The sequence below is a fragment of the Columba livia genome, chromosome 2 (genome assembly GCF_036013475.1).
Source record: "Columba livia isolate bColLiv1 breed racing homer chromosome 2, bColLiv1.pat.W.v2, whole genome shotgun sequence".
Taxonomy (NCBI): domain Eukaryota; kingdom Metazoa; phylum Chordata; class Aves; order Columbiformes; family Columbidae; genus Columba; species Columba livia.
In genome coordinates, this window is record NC_088603.1 from 106,916,382 (window position 1) to 106,943,863 (window position 27,482).

At 40.5% G+C, this 27,482-nt stretch overlaps 2 protein-coding genes and 1 pseudogene across 9 annotated transcripts in view; 1 reads left to right on the forward strand and 2 right to left on the reverse strand.

Moving 5' to 3' along the window:
• Window positions 1–498, reverse strand: part of CEP192 (centrosomal protein 192) — a 67,445-nt gene extending 66,947 nt beyond the window's left edge. For 4 of the 7 annotated variants that reach the window (XM_065053077.1, XM_065053079.1, XM_065053078.1 and 1 more), the window contains exon 1: window positions 349–498. The gene's annotated coding sequence lies outside the window, so the exon portion shown is untranslated. The other 3 variants (XM_065053083.1, XM_065053082.1, XM_065053081.1) reach the window with 1 other exon arrangement.
• A 2,911-nt stretch (window positions 499–3,409) lies between these two features.
• On the reverse strand, window positions 3,410–16,929 carry SEH1L (SEH1 like nucleoporin). Of its 2 annotated transcripts, none has more exons than XM_065053099.1 (9): window positions 16,689–16,929; window positions 14,756–14,806; window positions 13,622–13,768; window positions 12,022–12,233; window positions 10,690–10,788; window positions 8,969–9,109; window positions 8,513–8,670; window positions 7,731–7,881; window positions 3,410–4,176 (listed from the first exon to the last, which is right to left on the reverse strand). In XM_065053099.1, exons 1-9 carry the CDS (start codon window positions 16,797–16,799, stop codon window positions 3,987–3,989), a joined length of 1,260 nt encoding a protein of 419 aa, XP_064909171.1. In that variant the 5' UTR covers window positions 16,800–16,929; the 3' UTR covers window positions 3,410–3,986. The 2 variants fall into 2 exon arrangements, with proteins under 2 accessions (XP_064909171.1, XP_064909172.1); XM_065053100.1 differs by having other exon boundaries at window positions 3,410–5,816.
• Window positions 16,930–22,296: 5,367 nt separating this feature from the next.
• On the forward strand, window positions 22,297–23,600 carry LOC102094814 (histone-lysine N-methyltransferase SETMAR-like; annotated as a pseudogene).
• Window positions 23,601–27,482: the final 3,882 nt, after the last annotated feature.

Below are 27,482 nucleotides of genomic sequence, written 5' to 3' on the forward strand. Positions count from 1 at the left end.
CATCCTTCACCCGCCGCCGCCCGGGACCGGCACGATGGCCCCGCCGGGGGAGGCGGCCGCCGACACTGGGGACGGGGAACGGCTCGAAGCCAACGACCCCTTTCCCCCAAAACGGGAGGAGATAGGCCCACCCTCCCCCCAGCGGGCTGCCGCGGCCACGACCGAGCGACCCGACCCCCCCCGCCCCGTCCCGCCCCGCCGCTACTCGCCTGAGGGGAGCGGGAGGAACCGCGGCCCAACCGCCAAAACTTCAAACTGCCGCCCCCTCCTCCTTGCCGTGCCCCGTCCCGCCCAGGCCACTCGGCTGCGCAGCGCCCCCCAGAGGGCGGGCGGGCCCCGGCCACTCACCTGGCGAGCGACGGCACCAGGAGCGCGCCCCCCACACTCGCCAGAACAACCCCTTGGCGGGTGGCGCGTGCGCAGCACCGCCGCTCAGCCCCCCCCAACTTTCCACAGCCCGCGCGCGCGCCTCGCCCCGCCGCCCGCACCCAGCCAATGGACGAGCCCCAGCCGGAACCGGTGATTGGCCGACGTAGGACGGGCAAAGGGGAAAAAGTTTGAAGGGGGAGAGTAAGAGAAGGATGCTGATTGGGTGAGGGGCACGCGGCACCGCCCATCCCGGCCCCTTGGGGCCGTGCCCCGCTGTCCGTTAGGCGTTCGCCAAGCGAACGGGGCTGGATCGTTGGTCGCAGGGGCCGGCTGGGTAGCTTCTCGGAACGGGGCGATGAAGCCGGTTATTTGAGGTATTTGCTTACGGACCGGTGAGGTTTGAACCTCGGTACCGGTGAGTAGCTCGGGGTCTGTCAGGGGAGAGCTGCGACCTCCCCCGAGATGTGACGTCTGGCCCTGCTGCCCCGGGACAAGGCATAACGGCCTGGAAAGGAAAAAGCCTTCGTCGGATTTACTGGTGTGATATTTTATGAGACAGGTGTTGTTTATATTCCTGACTTGTTTGGGTTTTTTTTCTGTCGTGTTGTTGCTATGTGAGTCACTCAGATGAGGTTGAGTAATGCACAGCTTATATATAGTACCTGGATAATTTTATTTCAATTTTGAAGCATAAATGTCACATTCAAGTAGAGAAGGCAGACAGTGGTTTCCACACAAGGTGCATAGGAATACATGTATGTGCATATATGACAGCTTTGAAAGATCTAAATCAAATTCAGTGTTACTCCAGCTCCTACAGTTGTATTCCTGGTATGGAGATTGCAAAAAGCTAGAATGAGAGGGGAAAAAATCACACACTCAACATCATCAGGATTTTATACTCTGTTCAAATATATTCAAAACAAAGCCACCACCTAGCTACTACAAAGCCCAAAAACTCAGCCCTGGAAGTTCAAGCTAAGATGTGCTCCAAGCAGATAAACAGTATATTGGGTAACACGTATCTCCTTTCAGCGGAAAGACAAAGAGACAGCAGCCTTACCAAGTGGTAGATTTAAAATACTGACAGTAGCTCCTGTAATCATCCCTTTCTAAAACCTTCTGTAATCTCCCTCCCTCCCTAGGGTTCTGCTGCTTCTGTTCAAGGACCCAGATCCTGCAGAGAAGCATAGTTCATAATCTCGCGTCACAGGAGCAAGAGAGATGAATAAAGAGGGAAGCAGAGTGTGAGGAGGTAGAGATGGATATGGAGTGAAAGGTCTTGTGCAGCCATCAAAGCAAAGTGGCAGGCAGGGAGGCAAGCATTGGCCACAAAACCAGCATGAGTTCATTTGTCGAAGTCAACCTACTTGGCCAGTCCATTGGAAATGTGACTTATTTTCTGTGAAAGTATAACAGCATGTTTCCATTAGTAAGAAGCGTGACTAGAATTAGGATATCTAATACTACTACTACATGCTCAACACAGAGGAAAATAACATGACCATTACTATAAACAAATGCATCAAAAGCTACAAAAAGTTGACATTTACTTCATTGTTACCATAACTGGTTATTTTGGGCTCCGAAATAATAACAGAAGCAAATTTAAAGACAAAAAATAACTGCAAGCAGGAATCTTTCCCTTAGATTTGATTTATCAAGGACAGTTGTATGTAAAGAATTATCTTTGAGTATATTGTACACTACTTTTTGCTAAACTGCAGTAACTGAGACACATGTGACAGACACTGTAGGGTCTCACAGTACAAACTTAGCACAGGGAAACAGCAGCACATCTAGATACTGTCACCTTCCTTTTCTTGATGGCTGCTTAGGAAGGAGACCTAATTTTTTTCTCAGTACAAAAAGAAGTGCAGTAAGATCAATTGCTGGATTGAAGGGAATGACCTTTTAAAGGGTTAAGACAAATTCTGCAAGTGGCTTAAACCTTCAAAAGTACATTCTTCTGTTTTCAGAATGAATCCCAGTGTAATAGATTGGGTTGTGTTTTTTATTTAATGACTCATTTTTCCACAGAGAAATATTGCTACTTCCTACCCCCATTTAAACCTTATTTTTTAATCATGTAACATTTCCATTGTGTAACATACAAAATAGGGCATGGTTCCAAAAAAGATAACATTTTGGTAAAAAGGTCTAAGTACCTGCTTTTACTAAACCTTCCCCCCCCCGCCCAGTTCTGTTCCTGATGGTTAAAAAATAGCAGCAGCCTACCTCCACACACAGCAAGCAGTCTGTGACACCACTGTTACCTCTCATGGCTTTTTATTAAAACTAGATTCCTTGGAGATAAGAAACAAATGTGGCATATCTGAGTAAAAATATGGCATATGAGTAAATAAAGTTTTCAGAATATAAGTAAGACTCACAGGGACTTTATATGCGTTTGGAAGAATGCAGGTTGCCCTCTCCATTACCTTATTCTACTGGTCTAGTCCATGAAGTAGCATAAGCCCATGTTGAAGCATATAAATACAGTATTACACTTCAGGTTTCTGCTGCACAGAGCCCACCTTTGTCCTTCCACCCTGCCAAGATCCACCAAACAAATTCAGCAATTAGACCCTGTACAGTAAGGTTAAAACCTAACACCGCCATGTAGTAATTGCTCCCTTTTGTCCTCCTGCCTGTATCACACCAGCCAAAGCTCAGTCAATGCCAGCATGCTGATCCACAGCAATGTCCCTGTGCCAACACATCAAAAAAGGCTTTTCAGTCAGTACTATTTCATCCAAATGTCCTGTGTGAATCATTCAGTCACTGGGAAAGAGTCACCATTTGAAATCCAAGTCCAGTTTATGGATAGTCTCTGCAGACCTTCAACACACCCATGTGAAAACTTAGAGCAGACCCTGTGGCAGAAAAGTGTAACACACAACAGAGCATCCAGAATGGCACATGACTTCACAAAGGGCAGGCTACCGGAATGGACACCTAAATCAAAACCAGCTCCTTCATCAGAAGCCTGTTAATAAAAAAAAGGCACAGCTAGTACAAGAAAAAGCATACTAATACAGACCTTTTAGAATAAGTTTATTAGTCAACCACAATTATAAAATTTAAATATTTATATAGCAAGATGCAAAATTCTTCAGTAACCAAACACTCTCAACTATTTTGCTGCAGTATACACAGGAATGGTTTTGTTTCTTTTAGGAGTTGATCCAATATCATCCTTTAGTTACTCAGCAACTGCTTGTAGGTATGTTTAATGTTGAGAATATATTTCACATTGGCCAGTGCAATATACAAAAAAAAAAAAAATCAAGACCACACTGATTCCAAAAACAAAAGAAAAAAAAATTAAAAGGGACAGGCACATTGAAGTCAGCTACTCTGTAAATAGCTCATGATTAATACTGTTTGTATATGTTGCCATAGTTCAGAGGGTACAGATTAAAATGCTCCTTTGATAAACAAACAAATAACATGTTCTAAATTGTGTACTTTGTTTTGTAAAACATGCATGTGCATGAAGTCCCCAATTTTTTAAAAATCTTCTGTATCAGAGAATAAATACAAAAGGTAGCCAGAAATGGAAGCATTCACAAATGCCAGAATAAGGCCCTTCAGAGTTTATTTAAAGCCACATGTTAAACCCCTTCATTCTCAGGTAACAGATTAAGAGGCCGAGATACACATCGTCTGCGAGGGTGAGGATACTGGAGGTTGGCAGAGTCAGCATCACAAGAGTGCTCTATCAGAGGAGGAGGAGGAAGGAGCTGGGCATGACTGGACCATCTCGATCCAGCCCGTGGGGAATCCAGAGGGGGAAAGAAATACCTGAAACAATTAAGAAAGGAACAAAACACCAAAACAAAAAACAAAACAAAACAAAAAACAAAACAAGAAAAAAGAGAAAGGTAGTAAATACAAGGAGAACCAAAGGGGAGAAAACACATGCTAGAAAAAAAAAAAAAGGCTTTAGTATATCCATGCCAAAACCAATAGGAACATAATAGCAGAAATCAAGGCTTTTAATTCAAAACAAGACAAATTTGGAAACTGCTCTTTAAAGGAAAATAATCCCGTCTTTTCCACTGAAATTCATAGAAAAGAATTCTGTGATAATAATCCTAGTATACATTTTTACAAAAGAACAGATTGCTTTGGAAATCAAAAAGGATATAGCACAGCTATTAACAGGCTTTTGTTCTCCCAGAACTCCTGTGATTTGTCAACAGTTTTTAGTAACGCTTCATTTGTGACACAAAATATACATTAAATATTATGTAAGTACATTTTCTGCGTATGCATCTAATTCAGATTAACTTCACAGCACTTCTAGAATAGACATAAAAACATCATTGTTTTTACAATACTTTAAATTTAATAATATACATTTACAGAGAAAACTACTTTCAGTGAAATACAGCTTTTGTATGTATTTACATATTTCTGCAAAATCCTCAGAGTAAATTTAAGATTCCAGGTGAATGCAAGACGGGGAATCATACCATTTCATGTCATTTTTCTGCTGTTTTCATTAGAACTTACCCGTAATACTTAATGCATTTTAATATATCTATATTGAATACCTACAGATGTTTTCTGTCTTGTTTACAAGTTCTGTGGACTTGGATAAATGAACAGCTATGTGATTAATGGAATTATGGGACAATCCACAGCAAGCTGCATTTTGGTTTCAATCGTTGTATGGCTGTTTGTTTTTAAGATACTATGCTCAAAGAATTTTAGTCACTCCATGGAATTATTACCATAGGAATGTACAAGTACATATCAGAAAAAGTACTTCTCTTAAGATGAAAAAAGTATGACAATACTTACAAAACATTTATTTGAAGTCATACTAAGTTATAAATGAAGCAATACCAAACTATTCAAAAGCTGCCATCTGTACAATTGTCAAAACAGTTTTCTTATTCCTTTAAAACTAACAGTTTTATATATTATATTACAAAGCAGTTACAAACTTGTGATGTTTAGGAATCTCAAATGCTGAACACTATGAAATGCAAACCAAATTAGTTATCGAAACAATTTTAATGAAAATTTTAATGGTCACTTCCCTCCCCCCATCCCAATCAAGGACAAAAATTATCATTTTTACTCATAAACTAGCCTTCTAATTTGACAAGCTTTCAAAAAATCTGTTTTGATGGAAGTTTTGGGGCTTGGGTTGTTTGTTTGTGGTTTTTTTCCCAAACAAGAAGCCTCTCCAAATATTTTTCTACCAGGAGTTCCAACAGTATCAAACTGTGTGAGCTAGTACAAAAAACATACACAACATGTTTTAAAAAGGATTTTTGAATAGCATTTAGTAGTTAGCAGGCTGCTGGTGTCTTGGGAGAGGTCAAACGCCGTTAGGGAGGGAAAAAAGGAGTTCGTTTTCCATTCCTGTGTGCATGCAACAAGCAGCAAAACACCAGTTACTCCAGTTAGCTTGGTATCAGCTCTGCTTTCTGTTAAAAAGGACATAATACAAATGGAGAATGGAAATTGTACCATAAATCTAGACACACAATTACATGAACATAACAATATAGCCCTACTGACTTATTTTCCAACAATCTACATCATCTCTTCTGAAACTATTTTGATTAGAAATCCAGCTTGGTGATCACACTTCAACAAAATTTTACAGACCTTTATCTAAGTGTTATAGACACTGAAACACAGCATGGACATAGCATGGACAGTCACAGACAAAATAAATTCTGTGTAGCATACCCTTTTAGTCAAATATAGTACATCCGTCTTTATTATATGTGTTAATACACTAAAAAAAGTTAGCGACTGTGCTTATACAATTCAAGCCAATGTGATTACAACAGAAAACATGTATTTAAGTGCATCATTATAGTAAGGATCAATCCTAGGACAAGACACCATATATTTTGAAATTCCACAGCCATAGACTTAATTCTGCAACAAAAAGTTAATTCCAACTTTACGCCAAGAATAATTAAAAATAATATCCACTTTCAAAATACAGAGCAATGGAGTGAATCTAAAATAATGCCGGAAATTTCAGTTTCACAACAGCTTACTACCAGCTTCAGGGAGAGAACAGCCAATGGGGTAGGGTAGGGTGCTCTTGCTGGCAGCAGCATAGTCTTAGATAAGGAGACTGTGAAACTACACCCTATGCTAAAGAGGTATAAAATGGCCTGTAGCTCCCTATAGGGGCCAAAGCAAATACAGTTCTGTAGCTTCAGGTATCACATTTCCAAGACAGGACTGCATTTTAGCATTTTTTGCTACACTAAGTACCCCCTGGGACCAGATGACCAGTGTCATTTCGGCCTCTTTTCTTACTGGAGACCATTACCACCTCTTGCTCTCCCTTTTATCTTGTGAGGAAAATCCCTTTGTGCAAGGCAGCAAGGGATCTGGAAGCCAGAACTGCCTGTCAGGATTGACTGCTAAAGGGGGGGGAGGGGGCAGGCAAAAGATACTCTTCAAAAGCAAACTGTCATAGTACTTCACAGATTAGCATTTTAAACTGAAAAAAAAATACCATATTAGTAGCTACATATGGATGTTAATGGAGGCTATCCCAAGGCATTTGAAAAAAATAAAGGTGGCCACAAAACTTTGAGGCTGCCACTATGGAATTTGGCCACAGCTGGTCCTTACACAGGACACATCCTGTAAAGTTGACTATACACACTCCACCATACAAATTCAGGGCTTAGCGTATTTCTAGATCTTGGTGCACACAAATTAAAATGTTTTTCAGTAGAGGCACATAAATTTACCTACTAAATAGCAATTATTACAGAATAAAAAATACAGAAAGCAAATTAATCTGCAATAACAATGACATACGAGGAAGACTAAAAAAAAAAACCCAAAACTTATTTGATTGATGTTACGCCTGCAAAAATGCAAGTAAACTAACTCTAGTATACAATTATTGAAACCATACATGATGAAGTATCTTTTCTTCCCTTTCTGCTACATTATCCCAGTGAAAACCAGAATTTGTTGCTGGTATTTTTGCTTCACTTTTAAACATCCATCTAAAGCAAAAGGGCAGTTACAGAGCACTATGACAAAGTTGCTCCTTGTTTGAAACTATTTCAGAAAAGTTATTTTTAGTAATGTGAAAGAACAAAGTGAAAACAGTTGTTTAAATTGCTCATATATATGGAATGATCACTATGGCTTACAGCCTTGTTCATTTTCCTCTTCACACTGGCATAAGACACCATGACAGAGCAAAACTGGAAGAGCTCATAGAAGTACTCATGCAATAAATGACACTGCACATAAAATTACTATATAAAACAAACACGAAAGCTAAATGAAATTAAGAAGAGCCAAAAAATAGACTATTTACTGAATTTCGGTCTTTCTACTAATTAACCTACCTGCTGGCAGATGATCCATTTAGTGAATTCTGTAGGCTTGTATTGGCTGAACCTAGGGAAGCATTAAAAATTCCCTGCTGAGAGCTACCATTCACTGGACTCCCGTTACCTTTCAGTATACCAGTACACTTCCAGTTGTCCATGTAATTAGCTGCAAATATAGATATATAAAACCTGTTAGTTTCTCTTCTGAAGCTCAGCTTTTGATAAAACTATGATATTTCAACTGCTACGCACCTGGTGCAAATTAAAATTGAAGTTCAATACCAAGACATAAATTCCAAATAGCTGAGGATCTGGCCCTTTAGCTGACATTCTCTCCCTATCCAAAACTCAATTTTGTTTAGCAGCCAGAATGAGTTTCCTTTACTAAAATACTGAGAAACAAATTAGATTTTTTTGTTGCTGTTGCTTTTAGAAATTTAAACAGAATAAAAAGCCACTTTGCCTGAATGCTGTGACTGAATGTAGATTTTCCGGCTTTGGCAGCAAGCAAACATAGTAATGCAATACATATGTTAATTTTGAAAATGAAAACTTTGCATAGCTCTAGTCTGGTGAAACAGTTTGAGCATAGAGTAACAACTATTCACAGCAGCCTAAATCATGCAAGTGTTCAGCACAGAAAGTTAATTCATTTTTCTGAAATGTACACAGAACGATAAAAACCTTTCATTCACAAATTTAAAATGAACTTTTACTCCAAAATTATATTTTAGTAGAATTTCTCAAGTATATTGAGCATACTACAAAGCTAATGTATTTCAGGTGGGTGACCTTACCCTTCCAGAGCCTAACACAGCCATCATCACCAGAGGAGGCAAGCACTGTGCCTGTAATATTCCAGCTCACTCGCCACACCTGGGAATTGTGATTATCAAACTGTGCCACAATATGAATTTCAAATTTTGTTAATCCTCCAGATGAAGTCAATTCTTTCCTGTTTAAGAGAAAAGTGACAGTTCTGCACACAACTGTTCAAAGGTCTGGGCTTGAACATGATGCCAAGAAGAGAGGACTACATCTTTCAAGTTTACATAACAATCGTTCCTAGCTCAGGCATATTAAGAGGTATTCAGACAAAATTACACACTTGCTCACAATCTTGTCATCTTAAAAATCAACCTGCTAAAAAAGATTCCTGCATGCATCAAAAGTTACTCCTTTTGCTTTGCAGATAAAAAAAGACTACATAGCATGTACCACATCATACCAAACTATCTTCCTTTTAAGCTCACCTTAGAGGTTTTAGTGTGAAAATTCGTACATCTTTGGTTGCTACAGCTAAGATGTGGAAGGATCTTCCCAGATTTGGAGCAAATGCAATATCATGTACAGGATCTGTGACTGTCATCAGAGCTTCTGCTTTTGCGTACTTCCTGTACAGTGTAAAAAATTAACCTTTAGTACCATCAAAATTGCAAGTAATGCAAATTATATAAACCAGATGTAGTGGAACAGGGAAAAAAGGAGCCAGTACACATGATGAAACTTGAAAAAATAAAAACGTTTTCTTAACAAATTTAATTATAAGTAATAATTACAAACTGATTTCTTCAGAATTGACTATATTGGATACAGTTACTACTAACAACATTATGCTAAATCATAAAACAAAGCAAGGATTCCAGTACAAAGAAAATTTTTGTCCACAGTTCAAAGAGAGAAATAAAAGAATTCTTCCCTTCACAAATCCAAAGGGAATTTGCATCTCGGTAACTTACTAAATTTTCTGTGCTTGTAAGCAGACCACTATCTGCCTCCTTCACAGCATGATAAACACTATTTCACTGTTTTATTTACCACCAGGTAAGTTACAACAACTCTACTGTTAATGCACCGAGAACATTGTCTGAAGCCAGGCATAAACCCACACCACAACACACCTTGGCTCCTTTCCCACACCAATGACCCTGAATGAAACCCAGGTTCTCTGTCATCATTTAATTGAAAGCGATTGTGCACACACTTTCTGGCTTTTTCTGGTTCTGAATACTTAAGCTGTATAAACTGAATTTTTACAGAATGCCAGTAATTCACAGCACTTTATGTCATTATAAACATGCATTTAAAAGCATTTTTAAGGCCACCTTGGACAAAACAGTGCCTAGTGCAACACAATACAAATTTCAACTTTGCCCTATTAATTCCTTGTGCAAAATTAAGCATATAAATTAGTAGAAGCAGAAACAATTATCTCTCTAAAACTCTGGTACAAACACTGGCATTTCTGCACTGAGATGGAACAAAATTATCAATATCATGTCTGTGAACATCAGTTACGATTCTGAACTCTCCCTCTCCCATCCAATGGCTCCAAAACAGAATTAAGATATTATTGTTTACTACTCCACTTGACATCTAATGACAGGAATAAATGGCCAATGTTTAATCATTTCAACAAATCTGACAAAGAGAACAAGCTAACAAACAGCTAGATCTTGTCATCTGCTGAATGCTTGTCAGAAAGAAAAAATTAAGCAGTCAGTGTATAAGAGATACTAGGAATCCACTTGTGTAAATAAGATAAGCAGGTACTCAAATAAGGAAAAGTTGCCTAAAGTGTACCATTCTGGTATGGCCATGGAGAACTTTGCAATGGCATTACAAATTTGCAGTCCCTGTAGTCTAGAAAGTTTAGATGAAATGCATGGAATATTACCAGATAGGATCATTAATTTGATCTGAAAGAAAGCTTTGTCTGAACGTATTCATGGTGATTAAAATAACAGATAAATTCCCTTTAGGCTGCTTCCAGTGAATTATAACCCAAATTATATCTGAAGGCAACCTTCTCTATAAGGAACCAATTAAACTATCATTCCAGTTGTTCGACAAGTGCAGGATATCGTAACTCTGATATATATGGGAAGAATTCTAAGCATCATGGAAATATTTTAAGACAATCCTCTGAATGTAACTAAGATTCCACAAACGTTATATCTGTCATTTAGCATACCTGGTATTTTCGTTATATTCATAAATTTGAACCTTAGCCAGTATATTTGGACTGTTGTCATCACTTCCTACAGCTATCATTGGAGAATGTGCTCGAGAACTAAAAGGTGAAAATAAGTACTGTTATATTTACAAATTATTTCACAGAAGTACACCAAGCCAGTTTTCTTTACATTTCAGGCACATTATCTATAAAGAAAACAAAACAGTAACAAAAAAATTTTCACAAGGTAAAAAGAAAGTATCACAAGGAAACAGGAGTAAGTGCTATTCACAGTTACCAATACAATCTCCATTCTGTTGTTTTGAAAGTCCACTTTATACACCCACTAAAGAGAAATCATTAGAGAACGTTATTTGCCAATTCAACATGATGCTTCCTGAGAGCAGGATTGATTTTACGTATGCATCTGCAGTCAAGTATTTGCCCCAAGTTTCATGCCAGAGTCTGCATTGTTTGCAGTACTTTTAATTATTGATTTAATAGTATTTCATTCAGGTTTTGGAGGCTAGATTACAAAAGCTGCATGTAGATGAGTTCTAGTTTCTAAATCAACTTTTAACCCCATTCCATGCATTAATGGGACTACAGACTACTAATCACCAATAGACAAATAACTGTATCAGCAGGACACAGACTATATAGCGAAAGCCATTAAGTGTTTCTGGACAAAGAAAATCTAATGCCATTCAGCCCTGAATGGTTTTTCCCTTCCTGGGCTGGGGGTGGATGTGAGATGGGAAGAGAAGGAGAACCTCTGCTTGTATGTGTTCTCCTGGGTGGGGACAACCCAACTATCAAACTCGTGATTCCTTCCTGTTCAAGAAGGTGAAGTATATCATTGAGCCCCTGAGGATGAAACTCTGAGAACAACTCTCAGGCTTTGTATTTTTGCCAGCAAGACTCTTGTGGCTTCTGGTACTCTGTTGCACTGGCAAGGGTGTGTGTTCTTGGTAGATGTGCGAAAATCATTACCTATTTCAACACCTTTCTTAAGGAAAGGACAGGAATTTTCCCTTACGAAAACCCCAGTTAAGTTTTGTGGGATTAATAAAGAGAACTCCACAGCTCTTTACCTCATTACTTGCTAAAATAATCAGGCTGGGAATATTCCCTCATGGAACACAGGAGGATGTTTTGTAACATTTCTCTGGCTCTGCCAAACTTGTTTTATTAAAAGAAATGTTAGCCACTTTCTTTCAGATCTGCATAATGTACACTCAGTCTTCTCCGTGCATGTTTTACGATTTATTCTACAAAATTTCAGAACTCACTCCTTGGACATTCTGCTTAAACAGTCATAAAACAACACCTACAGTTTTAATAACATACCTTGAAGGATTCCAAGAAATACAACTGCAGCTTAGCTTACATGAGATTTCATGCTGCAGTGACCACTGACTGAGATTCATCACATCTGGAGCTTCATATATCCTTACAACTCCATCTGCTGAACAAGTTGCTAACATAAGACCCATATGCTTGGGAGCAAACTTCACATCTGTAACAGATGTCCTACTGTCTACTAGAGTAGTCCTCTTCACCTGCAAAGAAAAGGCAGAAATTCTTGAAGGAAATGCTAGACATTTCCATTAAAAATGTGTTCCCTAAGGAAGGCTAATGGAAGCCTGACAACACCATTTCATAGGATCACTTAACTCTCCCATCAAGAACTAAACAAACAAAAAACCACCACCAAAGCTTCACACACCAGTGAACTGGAGAAATGACAGATCATTGCATTGATGCAATTTCAAGCATCAAGAGAGATAGACTAGTATCAGAACTGATAACAAAAAAGAGTTGTTCTAGCATGCTTTTCAGGAAAAAAAAAGTAACAAACGTTAAGTACAACGGTATTTGCCACAGGCAGTTTGAAACTGTCCTCTTCATTCCTACTGGTGACAATATTAACTGCAGTGCCTAGCAACGCTGCTTTCTAATTTCTGGGCTGCTGAAGTTTACCACGAAGCATTTTTCCAAGAGAAGCATCAAAACAATACGCATTTCTGATAAGGGAATAGGTCAATACAGCAGACATTTGACAGGAAGATTAGCTAGGGTGAAAGAAAAATTGTAAACAGTTGTTTTTCAAGTCGTCTCCTCTCCTGCCAAGCCTACATGAGTTTGAGATGAAAACGACACATCACAACTGCCACCTGCACAAGAAAGTCAGCTTTCATACCCCACTGGGTGCCAAAGGTCCTGACAACCCAGCTCTACACAATTATGTTTCTTAACATTAGAAAACTTCAGTAAAGTAGAAAACTGCAGATATTTTAGTAACTCAAAACAAAAAACAATAGAGGCAGAAACACTCTACTAAGTTATATAAGATTACACATGAAGAGTAGCTGCAAAATTATCTGTTTAGATCCCAAATTCCCTTGATGAAATGCTGCCTAGAAAATCCACTCCTGAGCAAACCATTTCCCCCCAAGACCTGAATGAGACAGTTTCAAATGAGCTCTTGTCACAGAAGAAAATCTCCACAACTTGAATTCTACTGTAGATGGGAATTCATGTCTGCAAGTTGTTTCCCAGGGAACATCTTATTAAGAAACACCAATTGTACTGACAATAATTGCACTGAAAGTTGCCATTTAGCTGTTTTCCCCAAATGCTTTTAAAAATACTTACTCTATATTGGAATAGTGCCACAAATTAACAAAACACAGGCAAAATCAGGAACACTTTATATAAACAGAAGTAAACAGGGTGCTTTGTCTGTTTCAGGAATATAAAATATGTTGCAAAACCAGGAATGTCCAGTAACATGGTATTCAGAACAATTCTCATACTCGGTCTCCTGTTCAATTCTGAAATTTAAACACCTTAAAAGCTTCAGCCCATTATGATAAGCAAACAAAACACAGTGAATCTGTTTATACGAGAATATACAGAAACTGTAATTAATATGCTGAAGTCTCACCCAGTGACTCTGGCCTCGGAGTTTATCATTTGACTCTCCCACTATTTCTTCCCACACAGCTGCTGTTCTGTCAAAAGAGCAGGAAGCCAAGACCTGCCCAAATTCAGGATGGGCCCAGGTCACACGCCATACAGATCCACTATGTGTCTGCAAAAGAACAGGAAAACACTATAGAGAAACATCCTTATTGTATTAGTCCAAACGATCACACATTTTCATTACTTTTTGCAGAAGTAAATTCTAGGAAGTGGTAAGACTGAAACCTGTCTTCTTTTATAAAGCTCAATGTTACAAAGCAACTTTTTGTTTATTCCTATAAGCAATGCAAAGTTTATTTGCTACTAGTCAATGATTAAAAGGTTATTATTACAAGCGTATTTCAAGGCATTATTTATTATTTCTTTAAACAATAAGTTCCAAGCTAAGATTCTGCATTGACACAAAAAGTAGAGCTTTATTTTCGATTTTCAGCCACTATCATCCTCATTTCTAGCTTGCTTGTACTTTTCCAAAACATATATGGAGCACTACTTATCATCTTCTTTACATGAAACTCCTCTTTCATACCTAGTCAACCTTTTTTTTAGAGGGGGGTTCAAAAGTTTCACTTGCATTTCCTTTTACAGGGATTATTGTATTGTGCTCCTATCAAATATAAGGCCAATTCAGAAGCTGAATGCATTAATTATCCTGATGAGGGACAGTCTCTATATGATACCGTTCTCAGAAAGGTTTTGGAAAAAAAAAATAAATAGTGATCAGATTATGTAATATTGAATAGACAGACCGCTTTTTGGTTTCTTTTTTAAGTCTTACAACATGCAAAAAGGAATATTCAATTAAAAATGAAGATACAGTTTTCTAACTCCTTAAAAACCTGTTATTGCTATGTTTACTGATAACAAAGTCTGCCAACATAATTTATAATATAAGACTGCTCACTAGCCTCTGCTTTAAGTGAGAGGCATTAGAGATATTTCATAAAAGCAGGAAAAACGTACTTTACCATAAGAAATACAGGATCTACAACAACTGAAATATTTCTGCTCTACAAGTCAGCAAAAGCTAAGTATGTTTTCTCAAAAATAAAGGAGAAACTATGGTTATAACTGTGTAATTTTTATGAATACAAACCTTCCAGCTGGCAGTGCAATGCCAATCCCCATTTTCACTTTTGTCCCAGACCTATTAAGAAAACAAAATACTTTCATAAAATCTGTATATAAAGCTTACTACACAGTACTAAAAACCACAGCCACTTTAATATACATATATATGCACACACCACTAAACATTTTCACCTGGAAAACTCAATCTAGCTCAGTACACAACTGCACTCAAACTTGAAATTATCCCTACTACGGGTAGGGAGAAGAGGCATACACCTGCAAAATCCACTATTGTTTAAACAATAAATCAATTGTAGAATACAAATTATTACAGTTCTCAACACTTCATTCACTCTGTTCCATGAGTACACCGCCCAGTACCACTGTAGAGCCTCCCATGGTCCTCACCACAGCAGGTGCTCAGATGTGGCCCCTGGCAATCACCCCAAAGACAGAGCAGGGAAGCCAAAAGAAAGTTCAGCTAGTGAGGAAGCAGATCTTGTTTCTGTTTGTAATATTTCTGCCTTGGTTCATAACCATACACAAGTCACTTAACCTTCCCTTCTCTTGATTTCCCACACACCTTCAGGAGCTTTTCAGAAAAACTGTGAAGGAAATAATGAATCTGATTAGATGAAAGACACCTCTAGAGGCCTGGCATCCCCTCCTAGTTTGTCCTGCATTCACTACATAACTTTATTGCAAGTGACCTCATTTTTGTTACTCTGTACCTCTAGTAGCTGTTACCATTGCTGCCAAACTTTCTAATGTCTCCCTGGCTGCTATTCTGCAAGCCCCATCTAGTGAGAATGGGACCTACACCAGATATACCACTGTTTTATAAGTGTGGTAACACTCTGGTTCAAGTTATACTTCAGACAGTCTCATACAGATAATGCTATGACAGGAAAGGAACGTTACCTTGCTGAAGTACATAGTTTCCGAGTTCTACCTATGATGTGGCATTTCTCTTAAGAACACTCTTTTTAGGCTACATTTTTACGTAGTCAGTCCAGACCAAATACTGATGTGGTTTTGGCTTACTTTTTGGGAATGTTTTTTGTCGTCAGGTTTTTTTTTTGTTTGCTTTTTAATATGTAGTCAAGGAGAAGGAGCTGCTCATATGTTCACAGTTTTCTATGGAAAACCAATTTTCTCAACCATTTACCTGGTCTAACAAAATATACGACTGCTCACTGCAAATTACATTTCTTAAATCCAACCACTTAACTCCTGAATTTTGTCCACCTTCTTACTTTCTGCAAAAAACAGGAAAAGTCCTTAACTTTTCATTTACTATTATTATTTCTTCTTAGTGTAGAATTAAAAGTTTGTAGTATTTTACAGCTTCCCTTATCTACCAGAGCACACGCAGAACACCTCCGCCTTTTGCTTATTGGCACTTCATTGCGAAACTGTGGCTTCTTCCCTTAGTGCCCTTAAATAAACAAAGATTTTCATCTGAATTAATAAATAAATTTTAAAACAAACCACCACAACAAGCAGCACTTCCGTAGCCACAATAGTTTAAGGATATTTTCCCAGCTGCAGCAACGGCTCAGAAAAAGATGTATTTTTAAATGCGTTTGTGTACATGCGCGTATACAAACAGGGTGCGCTATGTGCGAACGCGTCCTGCCTCCGCCTCCCGGCCGCTACCGCCCGCGGGCCGCAGGCGGGACCCTCCGCGGAACGCACGCACGGCAGCTTCCCGGGGAGACGGCGGGACGCGGGCACCGAACGCGGCCCTTCACTCCCCGGCGGGGCAGGGCGGAGCGACGCAGATAGGTGCGGGCCGCTCCCGCTTGGAGGCCCAGCCCCGCCGCCCCAGTGAGCGCCGGGGGCGGCTCCGCGCCGCCCGCCCGGCAAGTCCGGTAGGCTGCGCACCGCCGGTACCGCGCTACCGCCGGCAGCCGCCGCGACACCCCCCAGCGCCAGGCCCGGCGGCTCCCGCTCACTTTGACGCTCTGGTCGCTGGAGCAGGTCGCCATTCGCCGCCCGTGGAAGTCGAAGGAGACATCGTGGATGAGGTCGCGGTGATCCGCCGCGATGCTGCGCGCCACGAACATCGCGGCGCACACGCCACGCGCCCGCTCGCCCGGCCCAGGCGCGCACCCTCCTCACGCGGCGGGGCGGGGCGGGGCAACGGCCGCCGCCCGCCCGCTCGCGCGCAGCCGCCCAGAGCCCGCCGCGCTCCCTCGCGCGTGCGCACTCCTTCCCAGCCGCGAGCGCGGCGCGCTTGAGTCACCCGCGCCCGGGGAGGAGCGGCGGCTCGCGCTGGGCCGTTGCTGCGCCTGCGGCCGCCGAGGGAGGCGCCGCTGCACGCTGCAACACGGGAGGTTCCGCTTAAATTTGAGAAGAAACCTCCTCACAGTGAGGGTGGCAGACACTGGAACAGGCTGCCCAGGGGGCTTGTGGAGTCTCCTTCTCTGGAGACATTCAAAACCCGCCTGGACACATTCCTGTGTAACCTCATCTAGCTGTTCCTGCTCCGGCAGGGGGATTGGACTAGATGATCTTTCGAAGTCCCTTCCAACCCCTGACGTTCTGTGACGCGGCGGCGGGACAGGACAGCACGGGACGGGACCGGCTGCGCTGCCCGCCGCCGGGGGGGCGGTGGTGCCCTGGTTCCCAGCCCGGGCTGCGTGCGCTGCTGCACGCACGGATGCGTTGAGCTGCGGGCGCGAGCCGGCCACCCCTGTCCGGCCTCCCGCTCCGCTCTGAGAAGAGCGCCGGTGCGTGTGGCGGCAGCGTCAGGCCGGAATGGCTTCAGATAGTGAATCTGTCGTGTGAAACAGCCGAGCGCTCACGGGATGAGATCAGGCAGGGCTCGCAGCCGCGTAAGGAAGGTATAGTCGTGCTGCTCTGCCGGTGGCGGGGGGTGAGCCGCACTGAGGAGCCTGACAGGCTCCGGGAGCTGTGTCCATGCTCCCTCGGGCGGCCGGCCGGCCAGCCTTCCCCCGGCCTGTGTGGCGTCCGAGGCCGCTCCTGCCCGGGCCTGACTGGCGGACACGCTGCGCGGGGCACTCTTGCCCTGCAGACACGCAGGGGAAGCGCGCGGCTGTTCAGCGGCTCCAGCAGGTGGCGCTCGGTGACAGTTGGTGCGGCCCCGCGTGACACACACACCCGCCCCCCCGGCCCCGCCTGCCACCGCTTCCGCCCTCTCGTAGGAGCCCTCTGCAGCTCAGCCAAATAAATCGCGCTTGCTTTCTTTTATCACCGTCCGCCTCCTGTCTTCTGGAGCCCAGTTGCTGTCTCCTGAGCGGTGCTGCTGTTGCTTCCTTCCTCCTTCCTGCAAGACCCATCGCAGTTCCCCTCTCTTAGCAGGTGCTGTTAAGTCTCTTTACATTACTTAGTGTGTTCATAGGACGTCCTGAGTTGGAAGGGACCCACAAGGATCATCGAGTCCAACTCCTGTGCTTGCATATGACAACCCCACAGTTCACACCGTGTGTCTGATGACGTTGGAGTTCATTGTAATGATGCAAATCAATTAGCAAGCAAACATTCAACACAGTAGAGTATGATTTACTTCACATAATTTATGATTTACTGTACTAACGAGTACTACCAGATCAGCCCTGACAACACTGTGGTGCAAAAGAACATGAGATCTGCTTCTTGAGGAGACGTGCATGTTTGGAAGGAGTTTTAGGAAGGATTAAATGTCATATTCCATGCAGACCGCGAGGGAATCCAAAGACAGGTGGGAAGCACTGACTGAGTATTGGATATTAGATATGTGGGTATTGGATAACATCACAGACTATGAAGCAGGGGAAGCGGAACAGAGACTTGCACGTGGTAGAAAACCTGTGCAGGAGCTAAAGACCACGAATGACCAGTGTGTAATCAGAGAGTGTACAAAATCAGCCAAACCAGATGGAGGATCTTGAGGGCTTCCAGGGAGCCCCTTGCTCACAGAAGCACATCCTTCCAGTTTGTATCCTGCAGTGTCAGCTCATAAACTGGATCGTGCAGCTCTTAGAAAGCGTATTGCCACTATTATTCAAATACCATTCAGTCATCATAGCACTGAGTACAAGACTGGTCCAGTGTCTCATTTTTAAGGAATGTTTCATCCATAAGCATACGATGGCAAGTTATTTGTTAGTTATTCTGCAACTAATTACAATAGCTGATAAATATTATCGTAGAGAAAATAAAAATTCATTCACTATAACCCAAATAATAATGCAGTTAGTAGATTTAAGAGGCAAAAATAATAATGAAATGATGATGTGGTAATATATAAAAGAAAGCAAGCTTGATTTTAACTGTACTTTATTTAAATTCCAAAACAGTACTAAAGCCATTAGGACACCTTCACTGCCCTAAATGTATGATTGAGTTTTCAAATCATAGATTAACTGACTAAGGAAGAGAATAAAATATAAAGGTTCTCGAAATCAGATATATTCAAACCCTCTTGGTTCAGATCCAATTCAGACCTTTTCTAGAACGTGTTATATCTACACATTTAACAGGATTATTAGTTTTACTGTCTTCAACAGAGATCAGTTTTTTGCATAATATGCATGTTTACTTATTATGCAAGTATTTAACACACTAAAGCATGTGGTTCTTTACTAGACCTCATATTAAGACTAGATGCTGAGCTAAAAGCGTGAGATAAATTACAAGAAACTTGGACTTGAAGGGATTCTATGGCATGAAAATGCTAGGATTAATGAAAAGTTAACATGTTGAAAAATATTTTGTTATGCGAGTATGGGGCGTACGATGAACATGTTTTTAATTACAGATAATGGAAAATGTGGAAGTATTTAAAAGAAAAACTGTCAGCTGGTTTTCAATTATTATCTAAGTTGGCCCATGATGGTTTGAAAATGACATTTTTTAAAGTACTACAGAGTTACATTCTGTGATTCTGTGATGAGATGGAGCTGAAGAGAGGAATTTGCAAGTTTTTGTCATGAAAATCAAGACATCTAAGTTTTACCTGTTAGTGTGGAATTTGGTTTGGAGTTTGTGAACAACACAGAAAATTTGTAAAGCATTTTAAAAAATGAGGAGCTAATGAAAGAAGGTGGGTAACGTTTTCCTGCTCCTGCAGATGAACTGGTATTGTGCAATTCCCCTCCTAGAGAGAAACTCACTGTGAAGTGTAGGGCTGTGGTCAACAAACCCATTCCCCCTGCTACACAATCGCATGTAATCACTTCAGAGGTTGAAATTTCAGAATTTTCTAAGTAATAGGTAAAAATTAAGTAATACAGTAGGAGAAGCAAGTAAAGTTAATTGTTCCTGATTGTTCCAGTGCTGTAATTAGAGAGGTATTGTGAAAAATGCAGTTGTGATTCGTGCTAAGATGTTTAATGTTTACAGGTATAACCAAATGAGGCACGGACTCTGAACTTGGAAAAGGGAAAAGTGGTTAAGTTCTATGTAAAAAGTTATGAAACTTGTTTAGGAAGTTATATTGATAGAGCGAACTAACATTTTAAGGGTTAAGCAACTATATAATAAGGGCCTACTAACAAGCTAACATTTTAAACCACATAATTAATATCTAGTTTAGAGCTGTATGTAACTAATTATGCTAAAAAAAAAAAAAGCAGGACTTCATTAAATGCCAAGATAAGAAGTTTTACAGCACCAGCTGCAACCTTGAGGAGACAAGATAGCCAAGATTTACAGCAAAAAGGAGGCACCAGTCTGGTTCCAGTCGGTTCGGTAGCTTGGATTCCAGCCAGTTCCTTCTAATGAGCCAAAGGTAAAAAGTCCACTGTGACGAAGCTGAAGGAGCCTTCATCCAAAGACCCCTAAAGACCCTTCCTCAAATTCACCAAGTGACATTGCGCAGGCGCAACAGGGGAGGGTCAAGGAGGGGAATATGTAAATGGTTATCTGAGACTCATTTTAATAAAAAGCGGGAAAGGTCATGAATATGTATAGGCGTTTCTGGGGTCATTATGAATATGTAATACCATACTGTATTTAAGCACACTTCTTATTGTTAAAAGTGTGCGTGTTGGGCGGAGTGAATCCCCCGTGCACCCAGCACTGTTTTGCTTATGCTCTAATGAACACGTGTTTAAGGAATACAAGGAATTGGATTAAATGTTGTTTATCCATAGAAAAAGCGTAAGTTATTTATTTCAGTATTATGCTTTGTATGCTTGAGGGAAAACACTCATATATAAGAATAAAACAAACAAAAATAATATTCCTGCACTTATTTGGATTTCTAAAGAGAAAGATTGTTTTTATCTTCTTTCAGCATGATTAGAGGCATTTATACTTTGAAATGTCAGTTATTGCTTTCTTCAAATAGCTGGAGAGCCATTGCCTAATAAAAACATTAGATCTGGTTTACAAATTCTTTAATTCATGGCGGTGTCCCTGAATGGTTGATTTTGTTAGCTACTTTTGGGAAATGTCTTTTACTGTAAACTGTTGATTATATTTCTGAAAAAATGCATGTCTTTTTTTTTTTTTTTTCCAGAAAAATAGTTTCCAGTCAGTGATTCAGCTGTCAAAAACCTGTTCTTTAGCAATTTTTAGAGACATAATTATTTTGTGAAGACTCAGAGTACGTTACAACTAGTGAATTCCTAATTTTCAATTGCTTAAATTTAGTTTATTTCTTCAGCCAGTAATATCGGTGTAGTTGGAGCAGGGTAAAATTGTCAGATTCACAAATAATTGGCATCAATCTGTGTCATTTGAGTAATATATAAATATCTAAACATGGTACATATGTATGTTTTTGTTTGACCTAAAAGTTTTGTTTTCTTTGACAGCAAACTTTTTACACTTCACATCAAGACTTAGACTTTTTTCCTTACCTTCTCTTTGGTCAGTAAGAGAAAAAATTCTAATACATATGCACTTAGAAAATTATTTATTCATCTAAATACAATCTAGCCCTGTCCTCGGTCTCTAGACTCAATGCAGGCACACCAGTTTACATTTATTTAGAAACTAAGTCCAAAATCTTCATTCACTTAAAAAAAAATCCAGGAAATATGTGGGGGATTGTTATCCCAGAGTGACAGTCAACCACTGTGTCTGATTTCAGTCAACAGCCAGTAATGAGATAAATATATTTTTCCCACATAGACATTTGTATCAGGTGTTTCTAGTCAGTGGAAAGACTGATGTAGAACCACGGCTCAACAGAGGAAATGCTTCATAGTGAAACATCAAAATTAGCAAAGGGATGAGGGGACAAGATGTACCTTTTCTTAAGGCAAGTAATCATTAAATAGACAAGTAGAGCAGATGACATCTGGTCTAATGAAGAGGCATTTGCATCTTCTGGGAAATGAAACAATGTGTATTTAAATTTTTCTTTAAATGGCCAGACTATCTCCTGGATTAAAATTAAAATAAAATTTATTGTATAAGATCAAATCTCTCTGGACCTTTTCAGGAAGATTTACAATGCTATAAAAGAAATTTGCCATAGAAGCTAACAAGCTACAGCAAAAGAGGGATTTTTCAATGATGTAGCATGAGCATAAGATATCTAGGACCACAGAAGTCTTGACATCTAGGGTACTACAGTGTCAGGTTGGTGCAAAAGGAATTGCAGTTTTTACATTGTTGAAATTTGCTGTTTGATATTGGAATACATTCTTAAATATAGTTGGTTATATTAGACAGCATTTCAATGCACTTTTCTCGCTTTATGTTTTTTTGCTACTGGCTTATTACTTGCTGTTTATTTTCTGTGTATTTTAGACTATGGAAATGTTGTTAGACAAAAAGCAAATTCAAGCAATTTTCTTATTCAAGTTCAAAATGGGTCGTACATCAGCAGAAACAACTCACAACTTCAAAAACGTATTTGGCCCAGGAACTGCTAATGAATGTACAGTGCAGTGGTGGGTCAAGAAGTTTTGCAAAAGAGAAGAGAGCCTTGAAGATGAGGAGCATAGTGGCCAGCCATCGGAATATGACAACGACCAATTGAGAGCAATCATCGAAGCCAATGCTCTTACAACTACACCAGAAATGGCTGAAGAACCAAGGTTGACTGTTCTATGGTCTTTGGGCATTTGAAGCAAATTGGAAAGCTGAAAAGGTTCGTTAAGTGGATGCCTCGTGAATTGACTGAAAATAAAAACAATTGTGATTTTGAAGTGTTGTCTTCTCTTGTTCTACACAACAACAACAAACCATTTCTTGATTGGATTGTGACGTGCAATGAAAAGTGGATTGTATATGACAACCAGCGACAACCAGCTCAATGGCTGGACCAAGAAGAACCTCTAAAGCATTTCCCAAAGCCAAGCTTGCACTAAAAAACATTCATGGTCACTGTTTGGTGATCTGCTGCCGGTCTGATCCACTACAGCTTTCTGAATCCTGGTGAAACCGTTACATGTGAGAAGGATGCTCAACAAATCGATGAGATGCACTGAAAACTGCAACACCTGCAGCTGGCATTGGTCAACAGAAAGGGCTCAATTCTTCTCTACAACAATGCCTGACCACACCTCACACAACAAAAGCTTGAAAAGTTGAACAAATTAGGCTACGAAGTTTTGCCTCATCTGCCATATTCACCTGACTTCTCACCAACTGAGTACCACTTCTTCAAGCATCTCAACAACTTTTGCAGGGCAAATGCTTCCACAACCAGCAGGATGCAGAAAATGCTTTCCAAGAGTTCAACAAATCCTGAAGCACAGATTTTTACACTACAGGAATAAACAAACTTATTTCTTGTTGGCAAAAATATGTTGACTATAATGGTTCCTATTTTGGTTAATAAAGATGTGTTTCAGCCTAGTTATAATTGTTTAAGATTCATGGTCCAAAAGTGCAATTAATTCTGCACCAACCTAATAAAACGGAAATAATGTAAATAGTATATGTAGTTTAAATGGTTTACTTCCTCATTTAGGTGTAATATAAACCTATTTATTCTGTTGCCTATTTTCAATCTTGTGAAAAAATACCTCAAGTACTAAAGAAATAAGATTTCTTTTAATCTAGATGAAATTAAGAATTAATTCAAGATTACCACATAGCAAGACATTCCCCTTTGAATGGTGTAACAAACCTGGAAAGTGAGAGACTGAGTGCTGAAAAGTGCTGCAACTGCAATTCTAGAGTGCCTAGGAAGCAGAAAAGTTGGTGCACAGCAGGGTGATCCCAATCAGCGGGGCACAAGCATCCTTCGTTACGGATGGTAACCAGCAGGCCGTGTGCCCTGTAGCGAGGTAATGGGAGCATGCCTGAACTCACAGAAACCCCAGGAAATTTGCAGCTTCCAGTTGTTGTACCATGAATTTGGATTCAACTGTTAGCCAATCTCAGAGACTTCCCCTTAGAGCTGGAGCTAAAAAGGAAAGAAAAACATTAAATTCATGGTGGTGGTGTGCATAAGGTGGAAAAGATAGTTGTATTTATCCTTACTGTTTGCTTGATCACATGCAGAGATAGATCACACTGAATTATTACAATCTTGATATTTATTTTTGAACATTTGGGTTCAGTATTATCTCTAGATTAAATTAAATTGAACTACAGCATAGGAGAAGAAAGAAAAGTATAATAAGGTTAGTTTTTCACTTTTGACACAGCAGGACAATTTTGTTCTCAAGTTGACTACATAAACCTGCATAACTTAATTTACTTCTGCTGGAAGTTCAGTGTAACTGTATTAGCATTGGTAGGGATATTCAAAATTACTATAACTGACGCTGTCTTGTATTTAAAGAAAATATGGTTACCTTTCCTATTTTCCATTTTGACTATCTTCTACAAGTAAAAGATGTTCCTGGCCATAGAGGGAGATTTTGAAAGATACAAAGGCCTACCCAAAAGGAAGTAAATAATGAACTGTGTGCATTAATGATGTTTATATCAGCATAGGATAGAGGCTGATGAAGCCTGTTCTATATGGCTATCATGTGCATCAGTCTTACCTGCACTAGAAGCTGATCCATTATGGAGAACTGTGGATTATCATGATAACAGCTAACAGCTTGCAGCGTAGTTAAAGGTTCCATTCCTGATAACCCTTTAAAAATGTTATCGTTGACAGGGAAGATCTGCCTGACCCTGTGAAATTAATAGACTTTTCTGTCCCGTGTTTTCCTTAACTTAAAAACTGGATTCCCAACAATGCATAGTATTCCATAGGGAGTAAAATAATATCTATTAATTTGAGTTTCCTGGATTAAGGCACTGTAGAAATACTAATTGGTATTATTGAGCAATTAGATTTGGGAGAAAGCTCTAGTAAACCCAGTCATTAAGTAGGTTGCTTAGCTTTCAGAATCTGAAACTTAATTACTTGAAAGAGTTTGAAAATGTTAGTCATGCTGCCAGCAAGTGGTCTTGTATGTGTAATATACTGTGTCATGCAAACTAGAAATCTAAAGGTGGATGTTTCTGAGGAAAGCACATGTAATCCCAGCAGTGTCTGAAAGATATGTGATTCATTCCTGTTAAGGAGAAAGAATACCAGCAATTATTGCAATGAAAGGTAAGTCAAATTAAGAGGCATGGCTGAGGTCATGGAAAGAAATTAGTAGCAAAAATTAGATTTCATGGGCAAAAATGAAGGTAAATAAAGTCCCTGAGTCTTTACATGAGTAAACTGAGAGTAAAAAGGAGTACAGGAAGACAAAGTAAGCAAAGTAATAATCGATTAGATCAGTAAATGCCATTTGAGATAAACAGTTACCCATTCATGAGCAAGCAGAGCTTTGGTAGCAGGCAAGAGATGAGTTAAGGGGAAACAGAAGTGATGTTATATGAGCAAGTGTCTTATGGATGGAAAACTGTTCTCAATCACAAGAACGTGCAAATAAATGTGAGAAAAAATTGGAATAACAGACTGACGAGGAACAAAACTGACAGATAGGAAGGGAATACTAAAGGTTTTGTAGCAGATGAATATGAAGGTTGATCTCAAATTGTGTGAGTACGTCAAAGCTATCTTTAAACTAGTGATCTCAGGTTGGGAAATAGAAACTGAACTTGTAGGAGTCAAAATGGAAAATAACTGGCCCTGAGAGTTTTCACAGTAAGAACAGACAGAAAAGTCTAAACTTAGCAGCAGTGGCTTTCCTCCGTCTGCGTTGGTGTGTATGGAAAGAAAGAGCAGAAGTAGAAAAGGCATGTCAATTGCTGACAAAATTGAAAACTAACCCATTTTTTTGCAGACTACAGTTGTGTTCTAACACAAAATGCAATATTAAAGCTGTTGTTTACAGAATGGGTATTTGTGCTTGTTTATAAGCTAAGGAAGCCCTTAATGCCTTTACTGATGAATGGTAACAAGAATCTACCACTGCCTTAATAAAAGATTCCGCAGCATCACCAGACACCATAGTAATACTTAGTCATTTGGACAGGGTTTGCTGAACTCTGTTTGAAGAAGGACCTCACACCACTAATTCTTCTTCTCCCCAGATGACCTGTCCTTCCTATGGCCTGGAGCCTGCCCTTTTGCCTGCCGAAAGCTGCAGCATTGCATTGAACTATCCCACATGTCCCCCTCTTGATGGTGGCCCTTCTGGCACCTACGTGTCCCTCAGTGAACATCTGTCTGCCTTCTAGAGTCCACAGTCTCTCTGTGTCCCACATGTGAGCCAACTCCCATTCCCCTCAGCAGCCACTCATGAGGGGAGAAGTGCTGTGGAGGGAAGGAGCAAATCTGACAACCTTTCCTCGTCAGCCTGTCTCCTGTGGGATGGAGACTACTATAGAGATGGCAACTCTCCTGTGCTGAGGAGGCTGAGGCACAGCTGTGGTGGGACACACAGCAGCAGTGTGCTCAGGTGGCAAAGGAGGCCAAAAGCATCCTGGCATGCATCAGGAACAGTGTGGCCAGCAGGACCAGGAAAGTGATCATCCCCCTGTTCTCAGCACTGGTGAGGCCCCACCTTGAATCTTGTGTTCAGTTTTGGGCCCCTCACTGCAGGAAAGACATGGAGGTGCTGGAGAGAGTTCAGAGAAGGGCAGCGAAGCTGGTGAGGGGTCTGGAGCACAAGTCTGATGAGGAGCAGCTGAGGGAACTGGGGATGTTTAGCCTGGAGAAAAGGAGCCTGAGGGGAGACCCTATCGCTGTCTGCAACTGCCTGAAAGGAGGTTGTAGCATGGAGGGATTGGTCTCTTCTCCCAAGTAGCAAGTGATAGGCCAAGAGGAAATGGCCTCAAGTTGTGCCAGGGGAGGTTTAGATGGGATATTAGGAAAAAATTCTTCATGGAAAGGGTTGTCAGGCATTGGAACAGGCTGCCCAGGGAAATGGTTGAGTCACCATCCCTGGAGATGTTTAAAAGACATGTAGATGAGGTTCTTGGGGACATGGTTTAGTGGTGGACTTCACAGTGCTAGGTTAATAGCTGGACTCGATGAACTCAAAGGTCTTTTCCAACCAAAATGATTCTATGATTCTATGCTACACCAAGTAGTTTCTTACAGGACACTCTTTGATGTCAGATACACAGCATGATGCCACCCCTTCTGAATGTGACTTCATTTCATTTACCACAGGTATCTTATTTTTTCCTATATTTGACGTTTTCTTTTCTCACATTTTAGAAGTGAGTATTCCACTTGACGTAATCTGCTTATTAAATTGGAAAAATTTAAGTGATTGTGACGCACAGCTTCTCCACGTACACAAAAATTTGAATTTTGCAGCACTTGTAGTCAGAGTATGTATAAAAAAGAACATGGGGGTTGTGGAAGGTGGAGGTACATGTGGAAGGGTGTGGAGGAAAGAGAAGAGGGAGGTACAGGAAGATAAGCTGAGAAGGCT

Excerpts from the sequence above, each read along its gene's own strand:
- SEH1L (XM_065053099.1), bottom strand. The coding sequence starts at position 16,799 with ATGTTCGTGGCGCGCAGCATCGCGGCGGATCACCGCGACCTCATCCAC. Across the intron at positions 14,807-16,688 it reads CCAGCGACCAGAGCGTCAAA|GTCTGGGACAAAAGTGAAAA; the intron begins GTGAGCGGGAGC and ends TTTTCTTAATAG. Across the intron at positions 12,234-13,621 it reads TCCGAGGCCAGAGTCACTGG|GTGAAGAGGACTACTCTAGT; the intron begins GTGAGACTTCAG and ends TTTTCTTTGCAG.